Consider the following 20,206-nt stretch of genomic DNA (forward strand, 5'->3'; position numbering starts at 1 on the left):
TGGAACTGCAGAAAAACATCTTTAATGTACAAAAATAAGGGGGGAAAAGTCCCAAAAAACATAAACAAGAGGAAGACTGCTTCGGACCGGCATGGTTTCACATTAAACAGTGCATTCAAAAAACCTGCATGTTCACTCATCTGTTTAATAAATTTGGTGAAATACATGGAGTCCAAAGCCTGTAGGTATTTTATTAACAGCATTTAAAAAGCATGACAAACCAACAAATCATTTGTATGTATGAAAAAGGGTGGCTCAGTTGAGGATAAACTTTGAGAGTTATACTTCACTGGTTTCATGAAATTCTCCAGATCAAAACTAAAATCTCTGGTTTAATGAATTACAGAGAATCTTCACTGTTCATAGTCCGGTTTAATATATAATTTCTGCCAGAAATGTAGCTTCCACACAAGCCTGCTGTGCAAATGAAGCAGCGCTAGTATTCTTCCTTCAGTGTGTTGCTTGTTTTTTTGCCATAGCCTCACATAATATGTATGATGAAAGACTGTATATAAATAATGGGCACAGCCACTGTGATGTCACATGTGACCCAAACTGGTTATCTTTAGTGTCTCAGCTTTTTAAAACCGAGGTACAATGGATCTGACTGTGAAACCCAAGAATGCTGTAAGCTCATTTGTTAATGACTTATCAATCACAACTTAGCCCCGCCCTGAAGCACATCCTGCTTTATTGTCCATAAGCCATAGAATAATTTATCAAATGAGCTTCACTTTGTGTTCAATAAAACATGAAACTACCGATTCAGGCTGTGAATTCATCACAAACATGTTTACGGAGATCATGGATTACAGGAGCTGAAGGCTGAGTTACCATAAACCTCTACACAACTGGAGGTCTTTCTGAAACAAGAGTCACCCCCTGCTGGCTGTTAAGAGAATGCAGGGTACAGCCACTTCCACACTGGCTCCACTTCAGTGCTCAGAAGTAGCATCCATCTTTCATAGATTAAGTCCATTGCCGTAACTAGTAACAAAGCTCTATGCTTGACTGGCAGACTTTTACACCAGATGCACCAGGAAGCTTTTGCTTGTTAGGTGAACACATAAAATAAATAATGGAGCCACTACCTATCACGCCACCCTTTGGCCCAACTTCTGGCTCAAAAAAACAACAACAGGGCAGCCAAACACTGAGGCTTTAAAATGTGGAGTCCAAAACCAGTGTGATGTGTCACCATGGCTACAGGCGTCTTTTTAACGGCACACTCAAAAACACAGTGGATGAAAGTAGATATTTGATTTTTGATCACTGCTGGAAATTCATGTGCTGCAAATCAAATTTTTCATCCGTAACATGACATCGAGTTGGTAACTTAGTCACCCACCATTCAGAGTGAGCTAGATTACCGAGAAAATATCTTTATTAGCTTTAATCCTGATAACAAATCAGGCAAAGTAAAAAAATATATATATACTGTAAACTTCTATTAATGTGAGACACATTGTCTTTGTAACATCCATTTTCTCTTCACATTTTGAATTAAACACGCATGAATGCAAACTTCCCAGCTCTTCATCTGGGGAGCACATGGATCCACGGAGAGCTGTTGGAAGACCGAAGATGTAAGAAATCACCAAAGCGCCTCTGAAGGTGTCGCTCATTACTCTAACTCTCCTCCTTCAGCATCTCTTCGATCTCCTTGTCCCAGTTATCATCGTGGGTTTCGCTGTCAGCCAACACGTCGTACTCCCGAAGTTCTTCCTGCAGCTCTCTCTCCCAGTCTGGCATCTCCTCTGAAAACAAACAAACAAACAAACAAAAAAAACACACTGAGCTCACACACACACACACAGTACAATGTCCCAGTTTAACCACAGCACTCACCCTGCTCTGGATTTAGGTTTTCCCTCTTGTCCAGAACCAGCTCTCGCATCTCTTTGCACAGGTCGTCCTTGTTGATCTCACAGGAGTCAAAAGTATCACTTACAAATTCAGACAGCTGCAGACTGGTGGAGAGTTCTTCTTCATCCTTTCATAACGCAAACAGAAGCTCAGATTCAGCTTTAAAATCTGCTTTATAATGACCTTTCTGCAGCAATAATAAATGATAAAACTATTACCTTTAATTAGTTAACTTTTTACCATCAAACAATGAAATGACAGCGTTTGCAAAACCTCATAAATGATTAAGGGTCGCAGAGTAGTGTGTGTATAAATATTATCTAGATCAGATGGCGGTGGTGTAAATCACATGACTGAACCTGGAGGTCATTCTTTGTGTCCTGATTCGCTCTCTGTACAGTTGCTTTTTCCCCACCAGCTGACTGGTTAAATTCAGGAACCAAAACCAACAAAAAGATGAAAAGTTTGTGTTTTCGGTTCAAATAAAGTTATGAGAGTGAGCAGTAGCAGTTAAATATTTATCACAAAACCACAAAAACAGCCGATAATCATTAAAAAATAAATACCCCTTATAAAACACGTGCCAATCAGAATTAACCTGAAGAATCTCTTGTCAAAATAATACAAAATTCAATATTAATGAACAGCAAATATTAACAGTAAAATAATCCTTTACTGTGTCCTTTATAAGACTATTAAGGTGTAATTTATAACACGTAGGTATCATAGCATGCTGCTGAGGTTTGTTTTGTTTTGTTTTGTTTCATTGACCACTGATAAGAAAAACTCACTCCGTGTCACTAAAATCACAAACATGAAGAAAAGTAAAACATTTTAAATTTGTTTTTTTTAAATCCTCTGATAACTGAGATATGTAAGAAAAGCTTTCGAAAACCAGAAACCACATATTCTGCCAGCCTTTGTTTAGGATTGTTTAGATCTCAGAGGTTAAAAACAGGTAATCTTACCTCACTTGATTTTGGTTGGAGGCTGCTGGCTTTTGATTTAACGGCATCTACAAAAATAAATAAATAAATAAATAAATGAAATGTCATCATTGTGAAAAGGTATTTAAGGGAAAAATGTGATATTCAAAATGTTCTAATACTAATAACATTTTTTTTAAATCCCACTGCTATCAGGACAACAAGAAAAGATAAATTAGTTTTCACACTATATGTTCATACAAAAGCATGCATCAGTCTGCAGGAGGGTGGAGCTAGATCCTACTGATCAAAATGCTGCTTCTGGAATCACATCATTACCTGGAGCCGAAGAGCATGCCTTTTCAAACCTAATGGTGCTTTTAACGTTGCCTTTAAGCACAGACTGTATATAAAAGATGAGCTGCCGGGTCTGAAAATTCAAACCAACCCCAAAATGTCTTAAACCTGAATGCTCTCCAATGACCAGCAGAGGGCGACGCCTGTGGTTGCAAGTCAGAATGTATAAAAGTCTAGGGCCGAAAAGGCCCTCTGCTTCTTTATTCGAAAATCCAATTAGTTTGTGGTCTCACTCTAAAGCATTTGATTTCTTCGTGAACACAACTGAGCTGTCTCGGATTTACAAGTTGACTATGTATGAGAGTATTGTCTATGACGTCCTCTTCATTGTGACATCTACCTTTTAAAAAGCAATGACGAAAACACTCAGCCTTTAAAAACAGGACTTCTTAAAACATTTCCCCATCTTATGGACGCAGTCTAAGCCACGAGCATCAACCATATCGTTGATGGAACAGAAACGGAACGTTAAATCGTCTAATCCTGCTCATGAAAGCTTTACAAACTATGAACACTGAAAATAAATAAATAAGTACAATTATTCAAAACACTGCAACTCTTGGTGTTTTAAGAACATTACTGCACAAAAAGCATGTTAAGATCTAAATGTTACGATCTAGTAGCACATGGATGTTTTAGTTAAGTTACAAAATAATTCACATGTGAATATTTTGTGGCTTTATAGATGTGCAGTTGATGTAATGAGATATACTGATGGGATCGCACTTTTTTTCCTTCTGACGTCTCCGTCTGTTTGCCATTTTTAATGGATTGTTCACTGAATACATTTTTACTTGTACTTTTTCAAAAGGAAATTTTTTTACTGACTTTTTATGTTGCTGTGCAGCGTTTTTGCTCATTCAATCCACTTAAGATCAAACTGGACTGTATGTGGCCCATTAAATAAAAACGTGTTTCACTCTATGCTCAGAAAGGTCCAGAAGTTAACTCACTTTTTTCTTTATTGCACAATAAACTTGCACTCTCTGTTCTAACTAGAAATGCTATCAGTCAAAATCAAAACAAATCTTCCTTGAATACTAAGATAAAGAATTACACAAATACTTACAGTCATATTTGTACATTCTTACATTTGATCAACTTTCATATCATAGCTTTAAAAATCAACATCAGTATTTAATGCAGAGGTTTTACAGGAGAGAGCAGACTGTACCATTTTGATGAGGATCTTTGCAAGGGTAGGAGGTTTTCTTCACATCAATCCACTCAGCCGCCTGTTGGGCTGCGAGAGCTGTGAGCTGAGCCGACTGTTTTATCAAAGACACGCGGTAGAAGTAATTCTTCCAAAAGACTTCCTCTTTCACCCTGAGGAGAACAGCATGGAGGAAAACGCAGTCACCCCTGAGGGATGCAGGGAGGCTCACATTGAAAACACAGCAGTTAACGTAGTTAACTTATGACACACTCACTGTTTGGGGACCAGATGGAAGCGCATCTTCCTCAGGAGCTCGTCTTCCTCTAGCATAACCATGGCGACTGGATACATTTGGTCAAAGTCAAAGTAAAACTGCACCCCAGCAGGGGGGTCACGCAAAAAATTTCTTTTATCCTGAAACAATGCAGTAAAGTTACAGTGAGGCATAATTTAAGTAACTTTCTATAATAAATGAAATGCTTTTTAAAGATATTTACAGCTGAGAGAGCTAATATTTGTTCCTGTATGGCATCCTCTTCATTATAACCCACCCATAGAGGCACAGCAGCACCTACAAGCGGCGAAAAGCAGCAGAGATGTTCTGAGGTGTTCTGAAAATATTTTTCAGCTACAATTAAATGTAAGCTTTAATTAATGATTAAAAACCGATATACAGTTTGGTCCACATGTTTGTGGACAAAAACGCATTTTCTGTGCATCAGCACTGTTGATTTTAAATCAAACATCTACATCAATTAAAAGAGCTTTTGTTACATTTCATGTCATAAGTACACAACAGAAGTACTCACCATACTCTTTAGCTCTTTTCTCCTGAACAAACCTTTCTTGTTCCTTCTGGAAATCACCCAAAATGGTCTAAGGGAAGAAGAACAAACCTTCAAACATTCCAAACTTACCCTAAATAGTAAAAACTTGATATCAGCCTCGGACAATAGATGAAACTTTTCACCTTATCAATAATTCCACTGATCTTCCCCTCCTCCACGCTCTTCTTTAAGGTTTGAGCTGTTTCTACTACGGACTCAGATAATTTTTTTGAGGCGCTGCTGGCAAAATTATAAATGTAACCTGTAAAGAAGCCAGAAAAACCCACATTACTGTGTTGCATAGTTGCAATTAATCAACAAATGGAGAAAATAATCAGCAGAATAATACATTATCAAAAATAATCATAAGTGAAAGTTGCATTTACAAAAGAATCCAAAATGAGCATCATCTAAACAAACTACAAGAGGTGCAATTTTAAAACATAAGTAATTTCAGTTAACTATAATGAAAGTCAAATCTGATAGTGGATGACTATAAGGTAGCTATCATCACAAATTGATTTGTTTGTATTGTAATCAATGATTTCTCCCCAAAGCTCAAATCGTGCTAAAAACCTATAAAAACTGACCACAAAACCAAAACATTAAGAAACACAACAACAATATGTGGACTGCAGCGGACTCACCACTGAAACCTTTTGCTTTTTGGAGAAGCTGAGCATCTGTCCCAGCATCTCTGCCCTGCTGGTCGCTCGGTTTGTTTATTTCACTAAAGCGTTTTTCTTCGTTAGCATCAGCAGGCTCTTCTGTAACTTGGCCGCTTTCTTTCTCTGCTCCAAGCCAGCTTGACCAGTTCTTAAACATACTTTATGTATTTAGTCTAAATACTTTAAAATGAGTTATTTAACATGCTCTAACTATGCCTTTTAAACTCTAAAGTTTAGTTTTCCGATAGTTTAAAACTTATGTGATGGCTACTCGTCAAGTTTCACCTCTTACCCACTTCCGCGAATCGTTGTCCCATCTGGTTTGAGCTAACCTACCATCCGTAGTTGTGGTTGTCATGGAAAGGAACGCTCTGAGTGGATTCCGCCTTCGTTTCATTCACCGACGTTTCAGAAAATTATACGTTTCTATCGGACTTTTATTCCTCGTGATTGTATAAAGTCACCCACAGAGAGACAAAAAACAACAGCTTTGCAACATGATAGCTGTAGCGGTAGTACACCGAAAAATGAGACGATCGGAGTTTTATATTCTTTTTAAGTCTTTTATTCATTACCAAACGGCTAGGTGGCGAGGTAGCAAAATTAGCATTATAGTTGCAGCAGCTGTTGCTGTATTGTAAAAACTGATAACGAAATTTTTAGTGCACATAATAACCATACAGCAGCTCATAATATTCAGAGTTCATTCATGTGTGCTTTATTTATTTACTTTTTTATTTACTTAATGGCTCTGAACCAAAATATAATAAGAATGCATGATATTCACAAGGATAGCTACACTAGCAACTCTGCATTTTTGGAATAAGAAGCATGACAGTAAAATTAAGCGTATGAGAAAATAGCCCAATTAAGTGGCTAATATTTGTTTGTTTTTTTCGCCTGTGTACATATTTAAACAATAATTTGAATGTGTTTAAAGGTACAGTAATGAATTTTTGAGGATATGAAATAGAAAAAAATATTGTACTCATAAATATACATTGATTAGTGTTTTTCTTTTTGTTTGTTTGTTTTTTAATTGCGTCTTCCACACTTTTAAGAGGCACACGTTTTAAAAGTTTTATTAGTTTTACAAATAATTAAGATTATTTCATCAAAGATTGTAAAGGAAAAATGTACACTGGGATTAACTAATAAACAAAGCTAACATAGCTAACACATTTGAATATTAATTGCATTTGAAGAACTTAATAGAAAAGTTACAATTTTATTTGGAATAACGTGGTATTAGTTTAGTTATGCTAAAACAAAGACAGTATAAAAAAAACAGAGCAATGATTGTGAGACAGATTGAACATTGCCTACATTTTAAAACTGATCTCACAGCTACAACAAAATAAGAAAAAAAAACACAAATAAATTAATTATTGTAAAAGTAGAACAACAACAGTTTATCACACCATCCACAACTGCATCCAGTTGCACACTGCTTCTCAGTCTGCAGCCCTCTTCCGCTCTGCTTCTTAGGCCTGAAACCCATTAATCACTGCTATTAACGAGTTTGTAGATAATGAGATGCTGACCAGATCAGACATCAGCAGATATCAGCAGAGCGCACATGAAGTCTGGGTATCAAAATCTTTGAGTAGCTCTCATGGATTGAACCACTGTCAGGGATGCAGCATTGATGTTCTGCATAAAAAATTTCAAATTCTGATTCATCTAACCACACAGCAGTTTCTAAGTTACCTTGGTCTATTCTAAACTAAATTAGACCCATAGAAAATGACAGTATTGCTGGATGATGTTCACATATGGAGCTTTCACCTTTGGTTTTGGATGGTACAGTGAACTCTGTTATAATACAGTTATTTCTGGAAGTGGTCTTTAGCCTTGTCGCTTGCACAGATGTACTGTAGATCATGAGATCTACAATACAAAGTCTTCACAGTTTATACTGAGGTACAGTATTTTGAAGTTAATCTGTAATTTGTAGATGCAATTTTTTGCAGACTGGTGAAACTGCCCATCTTTACTTCTGAGAACCTGTGCCTCTTTAAGCTGCTGTTTTTATATGCAATCATGGTACTTAACTGCTGACAGTCTGATTAGTTATGAAATGTTACTCCAGCTGTTTTATTTTAGTACTTCTTACTTTTCCAGAGTTGTTTTGCACCTGTCCCAACTTCTTTGAGATGTGCTGCTGCATTCAAATTCCTCATTAGCTAATAAAAGAATTCTCCCACAGATTTTAATTCTGTCTCTGTCCATGACTAAAACCAAAATAAGAGGTTATTTATTTGGATAAATAAAGTGGGAAAGTAGAAATATAGGTATAGTTACTACGTAACGTGTTTGTCAGTTTTTATTTAATATTATTACTAAAATTAGCCGTTTTAGATTACACTTGCTTGTTCTTCCCGCCTTTCCTTTTGGCTAACGGTAGGTGTCGCGCTTGCGCTGCAGCTTTGTTCTGCCACACTTGTTATCCCTGCAGTCCATGGATGGAGCTAGTTTAGCTTAGCTGATTTAACCTCTCCCGAGTGTGTCAGTGTGTCGTTCTCGGTTTGTAACATGAAGTAGGAGGATACGGCTGGAGCTGCTGCGTTTGAAACAGCGTAAGGTCGCCACTTCGTTTAAGAGTTAGCGTACGATTTATTTTTTAAAAAGTTGTTCCTTTTAAAATAAAACCAGTTAAAAAAGATGAAGTATGTGTAACGTAAACCTGGGATATTACTCCGTGCCAACCCGACGAAGCTTTCCTGTTCACCGGTTCATCCAAAACTTGGATTCTCAGGTAAGGTCCGCCGTTTCAGAGCGACTTTTGTAATATTTTTCCCAAAATAGCTGCGCACCTCATGGAGTAGGTGAGTTTCTTTGATTTTGCTGGTGTGGGACGAAGTTTGTGTTGCCTATGTGAGCGACCAGGTCGGTGTTACTCGGCTTATTTGGTGGTTGAGCTGGATGGTTTCCATTGTGCTGCTGGTGCGTTTAATTCTCTCGCACGTAAGAGCATTAAGTTTAAATCACCCTGTCTGCAGTTTGACAACAACAGGTGTTACAGGTTTCCTGCTTTAGTCTCGCAGAGCTCCGTACAGATGGACGTAGAAGATATTTTATCACTTAAAGAAGTTAATAAATGAAAGTCTGCATGTTCGTGGTAGGTTCCTTTCAAAATAAGAGCCCTAAATCCAATGTTTTGTCACTGTAACCAGAGTCCGCGTTATTTTTCAGGCGTTTTTATTTAGTTTTAAATATGTTTTATTTCTTATAGTTCCGCTCAGTTCAGCTTCCAAAGTGTTTTTACTTTCCCAGTTTACCTTTTATTTCTTAATTTGTTTGCTGTCTCGTCACTTTTTTATATAATCTAATCTGCACTGTGGCTCATTTCATATAAAATCAATTTTTGTTATTTTGTTCAGTAATTTTAGTATATTAAATAAAGTTTTGTCTTCATTTCCTGAATTTTTTCAGAATTGGAGTGCCTCGAAGTACATACGGGTGGGTTGAAATGTAGTTTTTTCAAGCATTTTTAAACCCTCATAAGTTCATATCAACTGGAGATATCTACATAAGTTTTTCATGGCTGAAAAACACGTTATGCTCTGTCACAAAGTACTGCGAAGTCAATCAAAAGCCAAAATCTTTGTTTGGGCCATTTTTTTTTCTATAATCAGCTCTGAGCATCATTATCATGGGATATAACAGAGTTTCAATAGCAGCTGTATCAATTTAATGTCTGTGAAACAGAGTAACAGAAACAGTCACTGGCACTCTGGAACCTTTGCCTGTTTCCTGATGATTCACTGGAGGAAAACTTCAAAAACTGCAAAATTTTGGGTAGACTTTTATATGACATATCTGCATATGGGATAGGTGGCTGGTGAAAACATGTTACATTATTTCAAAGGTTCCCTTTTTTTTTTTCTTTTTTTTTTAACCTACATTTTGATACCAGGCCCATCTTTTAGTCAGGATGTGTTCTGTGCTAAAAGACTTTTTCAATATGGTCAACACTCAGGAATTTGGAGGACAGAAGGAATCCTGGTTAGAAGTTGAGCCGGTGTTGCAGCAGCCAAAACATTAAATATAACATGCCGCCAAATAGCTCAAATAAAGTACAAAACTTGACAAGACAAGGTAGCTCAGTAAGGTAAAAATAAACAAAATAAAGGAGTTTTATAACATTTTTAAAAAGTAAAACAAAGAAATGAGCTCTGTTTTAAAAATAAATAAATAAATAAATTAACAAATAATTGCCAAGTAAAAAGCTCAATAGAGGGACTTCAGTTAGTAAAAAATATCAACAAAATACAATACAGGTATTGTGGTATACGCCAGGAAAGATTTGTACTGATGTATCAATAGCCATGGCATCATGTATGTTGTCTCATATGAAAACTGGAGATGAACTGGTGTTTATGAAGTGCTTTTCTAGTCCTACGGATCTTCAAAATGCCTCAAACTAAAAGATAGCATTTTATTCTATGACCTTTAGGCCCTTTATTCACCTCAAGAACTTATGTCTTTTGAAGGAAGATATGAATCCTATGAGGCGTATAGTGTTTGTAGTAAGTGTCTGTATGGCTGTGGTAGTTTTTGTGTGATCTTGGTGACAAACTGCAGTGGTTACATAGCTCTTAATTTACAGTGAAACATCTTATCAACCAGTCTAATTCAGAGTCTTTAAGTTTTTCCAGCCACTGGTATGTGACACATTATTAATAAAAAGTCAGTAGTTTATTTTTTAGCCAGTGGAAGAGATGCAGAAAGTGATGAGTTCATTGAGTTGATTTCAATGGGAGTTACAGCTTTGTGTCATCAGCATATCACTGGGACAAACTGTGCTAAAATGGTATGCGTTAGAAATAGACTGGACCAAACAATAAGCCTTATGGAAACAGTCCCCTGTGGTAAACTATTATTTTAGAGCGGTACCCATTATGATATATTGACTGGATATCTATCTCTCCTTTTTTTTTTTTTTACTTTTATAGCAGTACAATGGATGCTGAAGGATATAAAAATGATCTGCGCTGTACAGAAACGGAGAGCTTTTGGCATGTGGTGCAGAAATCAGGAGATCTGGATCAGAGGAGCAGAGACTGTGAGAGCTTCAAGCTGGTGGAAGTATTTCTGTCAGGAGGTGCCCCGTGGGGGTTCACGCTCAGAGGGGGACTTGAACACCGGGAGCCACTGCTCATAACCAAGGTAAATATTTTCATTTAGTCTTTTTATAGTAAACACAGGTGAGAGTTAAAGTGCTGAGGTTGTGAGTCAGAGAGCAGGATCTAATGCTTTTTAAAAAAAATCTAATCAAGCTTTTGAATTTCATCTTTTTAAATGTTTTTTTTTTATTCAGACAGTGATGCCATGCTCTGATTTTTCATAGGGATGTAGAGGTCAAAGTTTTAGTCTGATGTATTGCTCAATTTTGATTTAAGGACTTTAAAGAAATGTTATAAATGATTATATTTAGTGGTTTGGTAAATTTTCAATAGCTGTCATAGATCACCCATGGACAAAATACAACAAATTGACGATCTCAATTGGGCTGCTGATGTCCTCAAACAAAACAACCTCCCCGCTTCAAAAAAACTAAACAAAAAAACAATCAATAAAAAGTGTAGCTTGAGGGCACTGACCACGTGCCATACGGCTGAGAGCGGCCGCTCCGGCTTCAAGTCCGACCCAGGGGGCCTTTGCATGTCTCTCTCTCTCTCTCTTGCTCTCTCTCTATTTAAAACAACATTTTTTTTAAAAAGTGTACCTTGGACAGGAACAGTGTGCACCTGCATTAAAAAGCAAATATCAGCTGATTCTTCACTGAGCCTCTCATCCCTCGGATGGACTCAAGCTCCATCATCTTGGGCTATGGTTTGCCTCAGAGAGCTCTGGGCAGCAGCTCACAGCAGAATAAGGCTGACCGTCACCAGCTGCAGTTCAAGACGGTGGAGTTAGTTCGTCCAATCACAGGATGAGGGTAACAGCGACCAGCCTGCTAAAACAGGAAAATGAGATGGGAAGGGTCGGTGCGCACTGTGTGGTGTTGACTGAACTTTAAAACGAAGAGAATGTGGATTGTCCTTTTAATATGAAGGAAAAACCACTAACAATGTGTATTATGTTATTCAGTGTGGTGCTCGTTGATTACTAAATCAAAATCAGTCTGCCCCTCTGAAGAAGGATGTTGCCCATCCCTGGTACAGACTTCATTCATACATGTGTTTTTCATAATTATTTTTTTTCAGTTTCTTGTGTAATATTTCAGTGTGAGCTGCTGTTATTTGACTAAAGTCAGCATTTTAAATCCCCGAAACCTAAACATTAAACAGGTCAAGCACCATATCTCATTTGCTATGTGGGTGTTTACGTGAGCTGCAGTTTGCGTACAGCACCCAGCAGGAGGAGAGTGTGTAACCACAGAGCCTGCCAGTCAGCTCTCAGACCTCAATGAACCCTCACTGTAAGCTCATTTCTCTGTTGACTGTGTAATGATTGACAACAAAAGACCTTGCTAGTTATTTGACTCGGTAAAATACCAACTGCTGTTTGTTGGGAGCTGTGGCATTGCTTGGTCTTAGTTTGCCATTCCTGTGTTGACGTTCCAAAGTCCATCCCAGATGGATGAGACTCCACCACAGGACACTTAGGACTACTGCCACCCCGCAAACGTGATTGAAATGACTCGCATCCTGACTGTTTACGAGCTATCCATTTCATGGTATGCTGCAGTTTTTTGGTTTGTTGGTGTCAGTATTTATTACTAATGTTCTGGCCCTGAACATCATAATAAGGACCAACAGAAGCGGACCTGTTTGGATCAGATGGTGAGATGTTAACTCTTTACTCGCAGCTTTTGATCTGTAAAATATTTAATAGATTTTTTTCAGACTCTTTCCTAGTTGGTGTAATTTTTCTTAATAATCTCATAAGTGAATTAGTCATGGCTAGGATTTAACAGAGTTTAGTTAGCTGTCACTTAGCCTCTGGTCAGTGTTATTATATCTCACCTGGATATTTGCTTTCTCTTACTTTTGTGCTGGGGTAGATTTCATTTGGAGGAAAGCTTGTGGTGCCAGGATCTGGGGAGGAATGCTGCTTTGTTTGATTTTCTAAATGTAGTGAATTATCCATGACAGTTCGAAGCCTACTGGAATGGCATGATGGGATGAATTAAATCGGGGTTAGTGATTTGTGCTCTTTTGGAGTGGCTCTCAGATTATAAGCAGTGATTTATGAAGGTGGGTTGGTGAATTATTTGGGTTAACTAGACGATGATGCAACCAAACCTCGTGTTCTTTCTGATTGATAGGAGGACAAAATTAAGAGCATTTCTCCTTTTTGCCTAAACAATGACACACGTAGGTGAAAGTGCAGATTAGTTGGAGGGTAAGCCTTGGAACATGGTAAACAAAAACTAATAAAACAAGTCATGTAAAAATGCCTTAGTTGGTAAAGAAACACAATCTAACTTAAGTTAAAAAATAATATGTATTAAAATGGTAAGAGAGGAATTCTCTTTAGTTTTAGTCTTTTTGGACATGTGTCAACAAAAACATCACAATCCTTTGTTGGCTGTTTTTGTGCCTTCATGTGCAAGAGTGGCACATGTGAGCTAGAATGAACTCTTAATAGTTGTTCAATTTGAAGAAAAGTTAGACTAGTGGTGTGCTGCTAGGCCATGTGCAACTACATTTGTAGTACACTATGCTGAAACCCTGCCATCGTGATGTTGTTTGCACTTATACTCAAGGCTGGTGTGTTTGCATTGCTCTGCTATCACAAGTGAAACTGATCATGTTTAACTTGAAGTGTTATGTTTACTGACACAGTGGAAAAGAGGACACTTTATAACCGGCCAAGTCCATACACGGATTGTTAGAGTTATGAAAATTCACATTATCCCATTATCTTCTTTGTGCTCATCAAAATATTGTGTTTATACTGCATATTGTTAGGGTCTGTGTCATGATTACATCTCTTCATATTTCTGGGAAAGTACCCGTCAGGTACAGTCGCGCTGTATCAGAACTCAAGCATGACAATGCAGGAACTTCACACCTTTGGTAGTTTCCTGTACTTCACCCACTTTTCACTTTCCAGTATCCAATTTGACATTCAGCCCCAGTCAACCCTGTGAGGTCTAAAACTTCATCAGTGATGACACAAACCCTCACCTTGTTTTTTCCCCTTTTAGGCAAAAAGCATTTGAATAGTTTTTGATGTGTTCCAGTTAGAATGATAATTTTGTTTTGTTTCCCAAGTCTTCTGAGAACAGTTTTTTAAAAACAAAGTACATGTTTCGATAGCAGAGAGTTAAGCTTGGGGTTATCAGTGATGACAGCCTGGACCTTATTATGTTAAAGAGTTAAATTCAATTCGCCATTGAAGTAGAAGTAACCTACAGCCATCTCAGTCTTATAGTGTTTGCTTGTAGCTCATATTTTTGAGTGAAAATTAATTTGATTTGAGATTTCTCCAGTAACGTGATCTGCTTGGATTACGATCCAAGCAGACAGATGCCAAATAAGGGCCCTGATGGCAGCACATCATAAAGGGAGCGGGGATATATTCCAGGCTGAAGGCTGCACCTTACAAATTACCACATCCAACCATATTTCTTGCCATCCAACCATATTCGCTCCATTGTTAAAAGGTTGGATGAAGTACAACTGAGAATAACATTGCAAAGTATGATTGTATGGTGTATTCCAGACCTAGAATACATCATGGTTAGGTCCTGGCCTTTCTATCATCTCAAGGGATAATTGCAGTCTAAATAACACTGCAAACTAATGCTATGTTAGTACATGAAATGTTACACTTTGCCATTAGCAAATATCAGAACTTGCATCCAGAAGAAGTTTTCACTGTCACTATGGACTTTAACCAAGCTAACACCTTTTCGTTAATTTCACCGGAGTGTCAAGCGTCATACAAGGCGCAAGAATGTACTGGATTGTGTTTACACAAATCTAAACAATGCATTCAGGGCTTTACCCTGTTCCGCACTGGAGATATTTCTTTGCTAATGCTACCTGAAAATAAACCAGTAATCACCGCAATAGCTCCAGACTTCCAAGTCATTAGCAAACCTCCACTCTGCTCAGCTGTTTTGTCCTATAAGAGGCAGAAAATAGATGGATAGATGCCTTTTATCAGTACACAGAGACTGTCACAGCAATCGAGGCAATTTCTAACTAGAAACGTTGGCTTATCTCGGTCTGGTGACGCATGAGTTATTCTCTAGTGAGTGTTGACGTAAAGCATGGCATTAAACAGAAAAATGTAACCGTACCTCCAGGAACCCTCTATAGAATTTCAGGTTACTCAAACACATCTCCCACTATCACCATGAGCACAGGCCTTCCCCAGGAGGTCTAGGTTGAGCCTTCTTCTGTATTCACTCTTTATCCATAATCTTTACTGTCAAACAAGATGACAGAACAGATGACCCAACAGACATTGGTTTATCTCCAACAATAAGAATACACACAGGTGAAAGGTAATGAACATGGCAGCTCCAGTAGCAGTCTTATGCTCAACAGCAAGACAGAGGAGACCGTGGCAGATTTCAGAAAGAAAAGAAATGCCCTGAGTCCAGTGACCATAAACGATTGTGGAGAGAATCCACTTTTTGTGAAGGCTAACCAAGGATTGCCTACCCAGGTTCATTGTTTCTGCACTGCAGTGCTTTGACAATAAAGGTTATCCTTGAATCTTGAGTTTTATTGCTATATTAATGTGAGAGTCAGTTTCAGCCAGTTCACAGGGAAGTTGATTGATGTAAATGGCATCACTGACCTAACCCAACATGAAAAAACAAAGAAAAATACTGACATTGTGCCATCAAGGCTTCGGTCTTAATAACCTACACCTCTCTTTACAGTTCATAGTTTTTCCTCTTAGTTTTGGTTTCTAATAGGTCCATGACTTTTTGTGAAATCCAGTTTCAGTGTGAGTAATGAGCATTAAGCACCTAATTTGGTTTTGGCAAGTATGTCTTTCATGTATCAACCAAAAGGGCATAGTCTCCCTATTTGTCTGCTTAAATCAGTACTTTTGTTGGCTCTTTTTCTCTTAGGTCCCTTCAGTTAAATATTTTATTGTAAATGGGCCCAGAGTTTGATGACAGGTTCAGGCTACTGGTTAAAAATATCCTGGATCTAATTAAAATTCTGAACATTCTTCTCATAGCTCAGTTATGCTCAAGGTCTTCGTGGACTTAAAGCCCTTAGCCCCAGTAAACTTAAATAATCCTGTTTTACACAAGACAGCTGGGTATGCAGCCCTAATATGTTTCCTCCACTAAGGGCTACATTTTATATGTAGCAACATATAGTTTGCTCTTAAAGACATCCTTCAATGTCTCTGTGCTTACATGCTGTGATAAATCACGCGCAGGTGAACAGGTTTTAGCAATTAATGAATCCTCTTTGTGACCGCGTAGTTTTGAGTGCTCTAGAATTGCTCAACCTCTTAAGAAACGATGATTCATAGAGCAGGATTATGGTTCATGTGGGGCAAAAGACTTCAGAACAGAGAGATGTCTGTCAGGAACCTCATATCTTGCATGCTTTGGCAAGGAGGCTAGAGCAGCTAGGGATCGGATCGCCAACCTTCTTATTGATGGATGATCTGCTGTACATCTTGAGCCTAAGCCACCCCAAAAAGAAACTTTGAGGAATTCATATCTTGGGTATGTTGAACTTGGTTCATAGTACAAAGCGCAGGTTCTGAAGATCCACTTTAGCCAAAATCTACATCAAGTGGACAGTTGCTTTGAGTGCTGCTACACCAAGTTAATCAACAGAACAATGGTGACCAGCTCTAGTCTGAGTTGGAGTTCAGCCACAGGATGAAAGTCTGCCTGAAGAAGCAGCGGATTGCTCTGGTATTTGTTTGGAAACCGTTCCATATTCAGTTTTTTGTTTGTTTTTTTTAGTACGCCATATGGATTTAGAGCATATAATTTTAAACATACTCAAAATAGTTGGTACAGATTGTTCAAAAGAAGTGTGAATACTCTTCTATCACTTGTACTTCTGAAAGTGTCATGACAGAAATGGTGTCCAGTAATTTATTCCCGCCTGCTTGGAATTGATGGCAATAAAATATCGAGGTGAATAACTGTCACAGATGTGTGGGTCACAAGCAGATGTTTGTAAAGTGTCTTAAAAAGTGCTCAATATTATTGAAAAAAAGTTCACTTTGGGGTTACTTTCAGTGAGTTTTTTTTTTTTTTTCTCCTTCCTTGCTCGAGCTTTGTCAAAGTACAGTGACTATTCTTAGTAATGTGTGCAAACATGATACATAAGCTGTGTGTTCAGCACACTGCGCAGGAGATCTGTCAGTAGAAAAGACTCATCCCTTACCCTCATCGCCACCACATCCTTCCCTTCATGACCCACATGGGGACAGAGGGCTATTTTTGAGGAGTCCAGGATGGCTGCAGTCAAACTGATTGCAGCCTGAAAGGAGATGGTAAACAAAGAGCATGGTATGGTTCATGCTGATTGAGCTTTAATGGTGAAACATGCTGGAAGAAGCAATGTGAATCCCCTGCCTTCATGTCATATGAACAAAAGCCCTGACATTTTGTGTGGTTTTTAAGCTGTTCTCCGGAACCGTTAGATTTACATTATTCAAATCTTCTTTTCCTTCTATGTTTCGTGTTAATTTGTATGAAATGAAGAGACTTGCATGTAGCCCAAGGGTGTCATGGGCAAGTTGCTGATCTTGAAAACAGCTTTTCTTGTATGTGCACTGCCTAAACAGCAGTTTGAAGAAAACAGTTTTTACCTCAATTTTTATACTGAAAGTTATTTTTTAAAGGTATTTTTTTAAACTTGTTTCTGTCCTTCTGTGATGTAAAAGTTAGTGTTCCTGCGCATATAGGAACACAAGTCAAACATTAAATGCTCTTTCACCTGCCAGCTCCCGAGTATGCCACTGTATCAGTTGTGAGTGGGTATTTAAATAGGTATTTATGCCCCACTTCTCTCTTAGCACCTGTCAAGTATGAGGTTGTATATGTATTTTTTTCATGTGCAAGCTACAGCTATTAGCTGTTACTTTTACGTATAAAAATACCCTGAAAGCGTTAGCAAGACTAAAGAACTTCAAGTATTTGATTATGTAAACAAATTCAGACTATTCGTTGACAGCACCTCATATCTTTTTAGCTGAAGGTTGGCCTCTAGTGGATTCTTCTGGTCCTAGTTGCCCAGTTAACCCTATATGTCACACCCATAGTTGGTAAAGACTCGCTTAATCCAGGATGAGTTTATTTTGGGGGTTTTTTGGCTATAATTTTCACTGATTTTCATTTACATCCACCTGTCTGCTGTGTGGATGTGTCGGTAATTCATACTCTCCATACTCCACAACTGCTGCCACACAAGCTGTCTTGTGACCTAAGCATCTTCAGCGATGGCTTTGTTTCCTTTTTTGCTTTCCTCTGTTCCTAAACTAGCACCACCTATCGTTTATGAGACTGCAGCAAGTACATCATGGCTCAAGCGCTAGTACAAATGGTTACGGGGTATGAGGACACCACAGTTCACCCGAGCAGTATCCTGAATCCTTTTTGTTTTTCTTCACGCTGATGTGTTGCTGCAGTTTTAAATCTTACCATATTTGGCTGTTTAGGTTTCTCCATCATTAACCAACACAAAATACCACATTTAAATCATAGCACACCACTTTTATGAACTTCTTACTTTCCTCTTCTTCCTTTTTTTTTTTTTTTTTTTTAATTTTTTTTTTTTTTTAAGGATTTTTTTTATTTTTATTTTTTTTTTATGCTTTTTGGCCCCTTTCACATCTGAAATGAGTCCAGCACCCTTGGCCTTCAGTAAGAATTGGGGCCACAAAAGGGAGACAGTTTAGAGAAAGGAAAAACATCACGAGATTTATTCTATACCGTTATACCGTTTGCTTCCTGGTGTCTGACACCTCTATTTAAGACGTTTTATGTTAATTTTACCCAAACCAAAACTACTAAGTTAAAACTGCCTTCATGGGAAACTCGGTGCGATTTCTGTTTCTTAGTACAGGCTATAGTGTTTCTACAAGTGGGAATAGTTTCAACTTTCAGTGAAACTGAGGGTGTTTTGTAAGCACTTTTAAACATTGTAACTCTCAGCAAATGTATCAGTGATTCTCTACAGAAAGCATGACCATATCAGGATCAGATCAGGAATCTCTCCAGCCAGCATAAAAATCCACCCTGCCTGAACCTCCGCGTTGCAGAAAAATGAAAATAGGCTGCAGTGTGATTAGTGCTATCTGGGGCTCTGAGGATAAAGGCTGTATAAGAAGGAATGGTCTGTAAACCTACACATACTTGTGCAGTTGAGTCATGCAGCCCCCCTCTCTCAGGTTGAGTGCTTGGAGGACTGATAATCAGCTGCAGATTTCGACTTTTGTATGTTAATGTGCCAACCGCCAAGCAAAGTCTTGCAGCTTTTCTTTCCACGCTGACCATCATGCCATCATGCACGTCTCACATCTGAGTTTCTGACCTTCTGAACCCTCACGATTTCTCACGTCAGGGTTCCCATCTGTGTAAGCTGTGCTTCAGTCAGTGTATCTAAAAGAAGTTCACTGTGTTCGCTATACATCCCTTTGTGCTATTCCAGGTGTTTTTTCCCCCTCTCAAACAAACGCAGAACAGTTTGTTTTTTCATCATCATCACGCCACCGGCTTGTTCAGCAGCCTTTTGAAGTGTTTTATAGCCTTTGATTCGTCTCTTTAGAAGTCTGCTGGCCTGCTGTTCATTTTGATAACCAGTGGAGTGTGTGTTCTGTCACTGCTACTCTATAAAATCTACAGAGAGTGAATGTCAGCAAGAGACTCGGCTCTGACACATTTTTAAAAATGTTGAATTTTATTAAAAAAGCAGAATGTAGCTATGTTGCCATTTTGAAAATGAAAGTATTTCATGGTGATGAATCACAATGTGAAATTGCGGTTCGATAAACAATGTTTAAAATACCAATATGAAAAAAGAACTATAATTAAAGTCATCTTTAAGCTTGTTAATCATTTTAAATATGAGCTAAGGAAGGTGATGTCTTTATAAAAGCTGTAAAGTAAGGACTTGCACACCTATTTCTGTCCCTGCGTGTTATTAGTATGATACCAACATTCAATTTTTAGATGTTAGCATTATCCTCAATGTCAGTGTGTGTTTAAGGACACCTGCTCTTATTTACCTTGGATCAAATGTATCACTCTGCACAAAAACTCAGCAGTCATAGCATTTATAGACACAAAGCAATTATCTTATACCAACAGCCTACATTTTAGAATATTTGTTAGACTGAAATACAAAGCATTAAACATTAAAATGAAACTCTTCATAAGCTTGTCAACTCACTCCTTCTTGCTGTTGAGCCATGGCTCGCTGTTCATGGCAGGTAAAAATGGCCTTCAGG

At 38.1% G+C, this 20,206-nt stretch overlaps 2 protein-coding genes across 4 annotated transcripts in view; one reads left to right on the plus strand and one right to left on the minus strand.

The window, feature by feature from the left end:
- Positions 1 to 6: 6 nt before the first annotated feature.
- On the minus strand, positions 7 to 6,232 carry LOC113015794 (synapse-associated protein 1). The gene is made up of 10 exons (XM_026158089.2): positions 6,093 to 6,232; positions 5,780 to 5,948; positions 5,276 to 5,394; positions 5,115 to 5,181; positions 4,803 to 4,876; positions 4,580 to 4,719; positions 4,324 to 4,475; positions 2,835 to 2,881; positions 1,849 to 1,993; positions 7 to 1,757 (listed from the first exon to the last, which is right to left on the minus strand). Exons 1-10 carry the CDS (start codon positions 6,195 to 6,197, stop codon positions 1,630 to 1,632), a joined length of 1,146 nt encoding a protein of 381 aa, XP_026013874.1. The 5' UTR covers positions 6,198 to 6,232; the 3' UTR covers positions 7 to 1,629.
- A 2,008-nt stretch (positions 6,233 to 8,240) lies between these two features.
- Positions 8,241 to 20,206, plus strand: part of shroom2a (shroom family member 2a) — a 44,321-nt gene continuing 32,355 nt past the window's right edge. For 2 of the 3 annotated variants that reach the window (XM_026157818.2, XM_026157822.2), the window contains exons 1-2: positions 8,241 to 8,558; positions 10,759 to 10,972. In XM_026157818.2, the coding sequence (XP_026013603.2) occupies positions 10,766 to 10,972 (207 nt within the window). In that variant the 5' untranslated portion in view covers positions 8,241 to 8,558; positions 10,759 to 10,765. The remainder of the gene's footprint in view (positions 8,559 to 10,758; positions 10,973 to 20,206) is intronic. The other variant, XM_026157823.2, reaches the window with a different exon arrangement.

This window comes from Astatotilapia calliptera, chromosome 23 (assembly GCF_964374335.1).
Source record: "Astatotilapia calliptera chromosome 23, fAstCal68.1, whole genome shotgun sequence".
In the NCBI taxonomy this organism is placed as follows: domain Eukaryota; kingdom Metazoa; phylum Chordata; class Actinopteri; order Cichliformes; family Cichlidae; genus Astatotilapia; species Astatotilapia calliptera.

What these genes read in the sequence shown, in the direction of transcription:
- LOC113015794 (XM_026158089.2), bottom strand. Translation starts at nt 6,197, where the DNA reads ATGAAACGAAGGCGGAATCCACTCAGAGCGTTCCTTTCCATGACAACC. An exon ending in TCAGTGGAATTATTGATAAG is followed by an intron (nt 5,182 to 5,275) that starts GTGAAAAGTTTC and finishes TTCTTCCCTTAG; the next exon opens with ACCATTTTGGGTGATTTCCA. An exon ending in CAAAGATCCTCATCAAAATG is followed by an intron (nt 2,882 to 4,323) that starts GTACAGTCTGCT and finishes TTATTTTTGTAG; the next exon opens with ATGCCGTTAAATCAAAAGCC.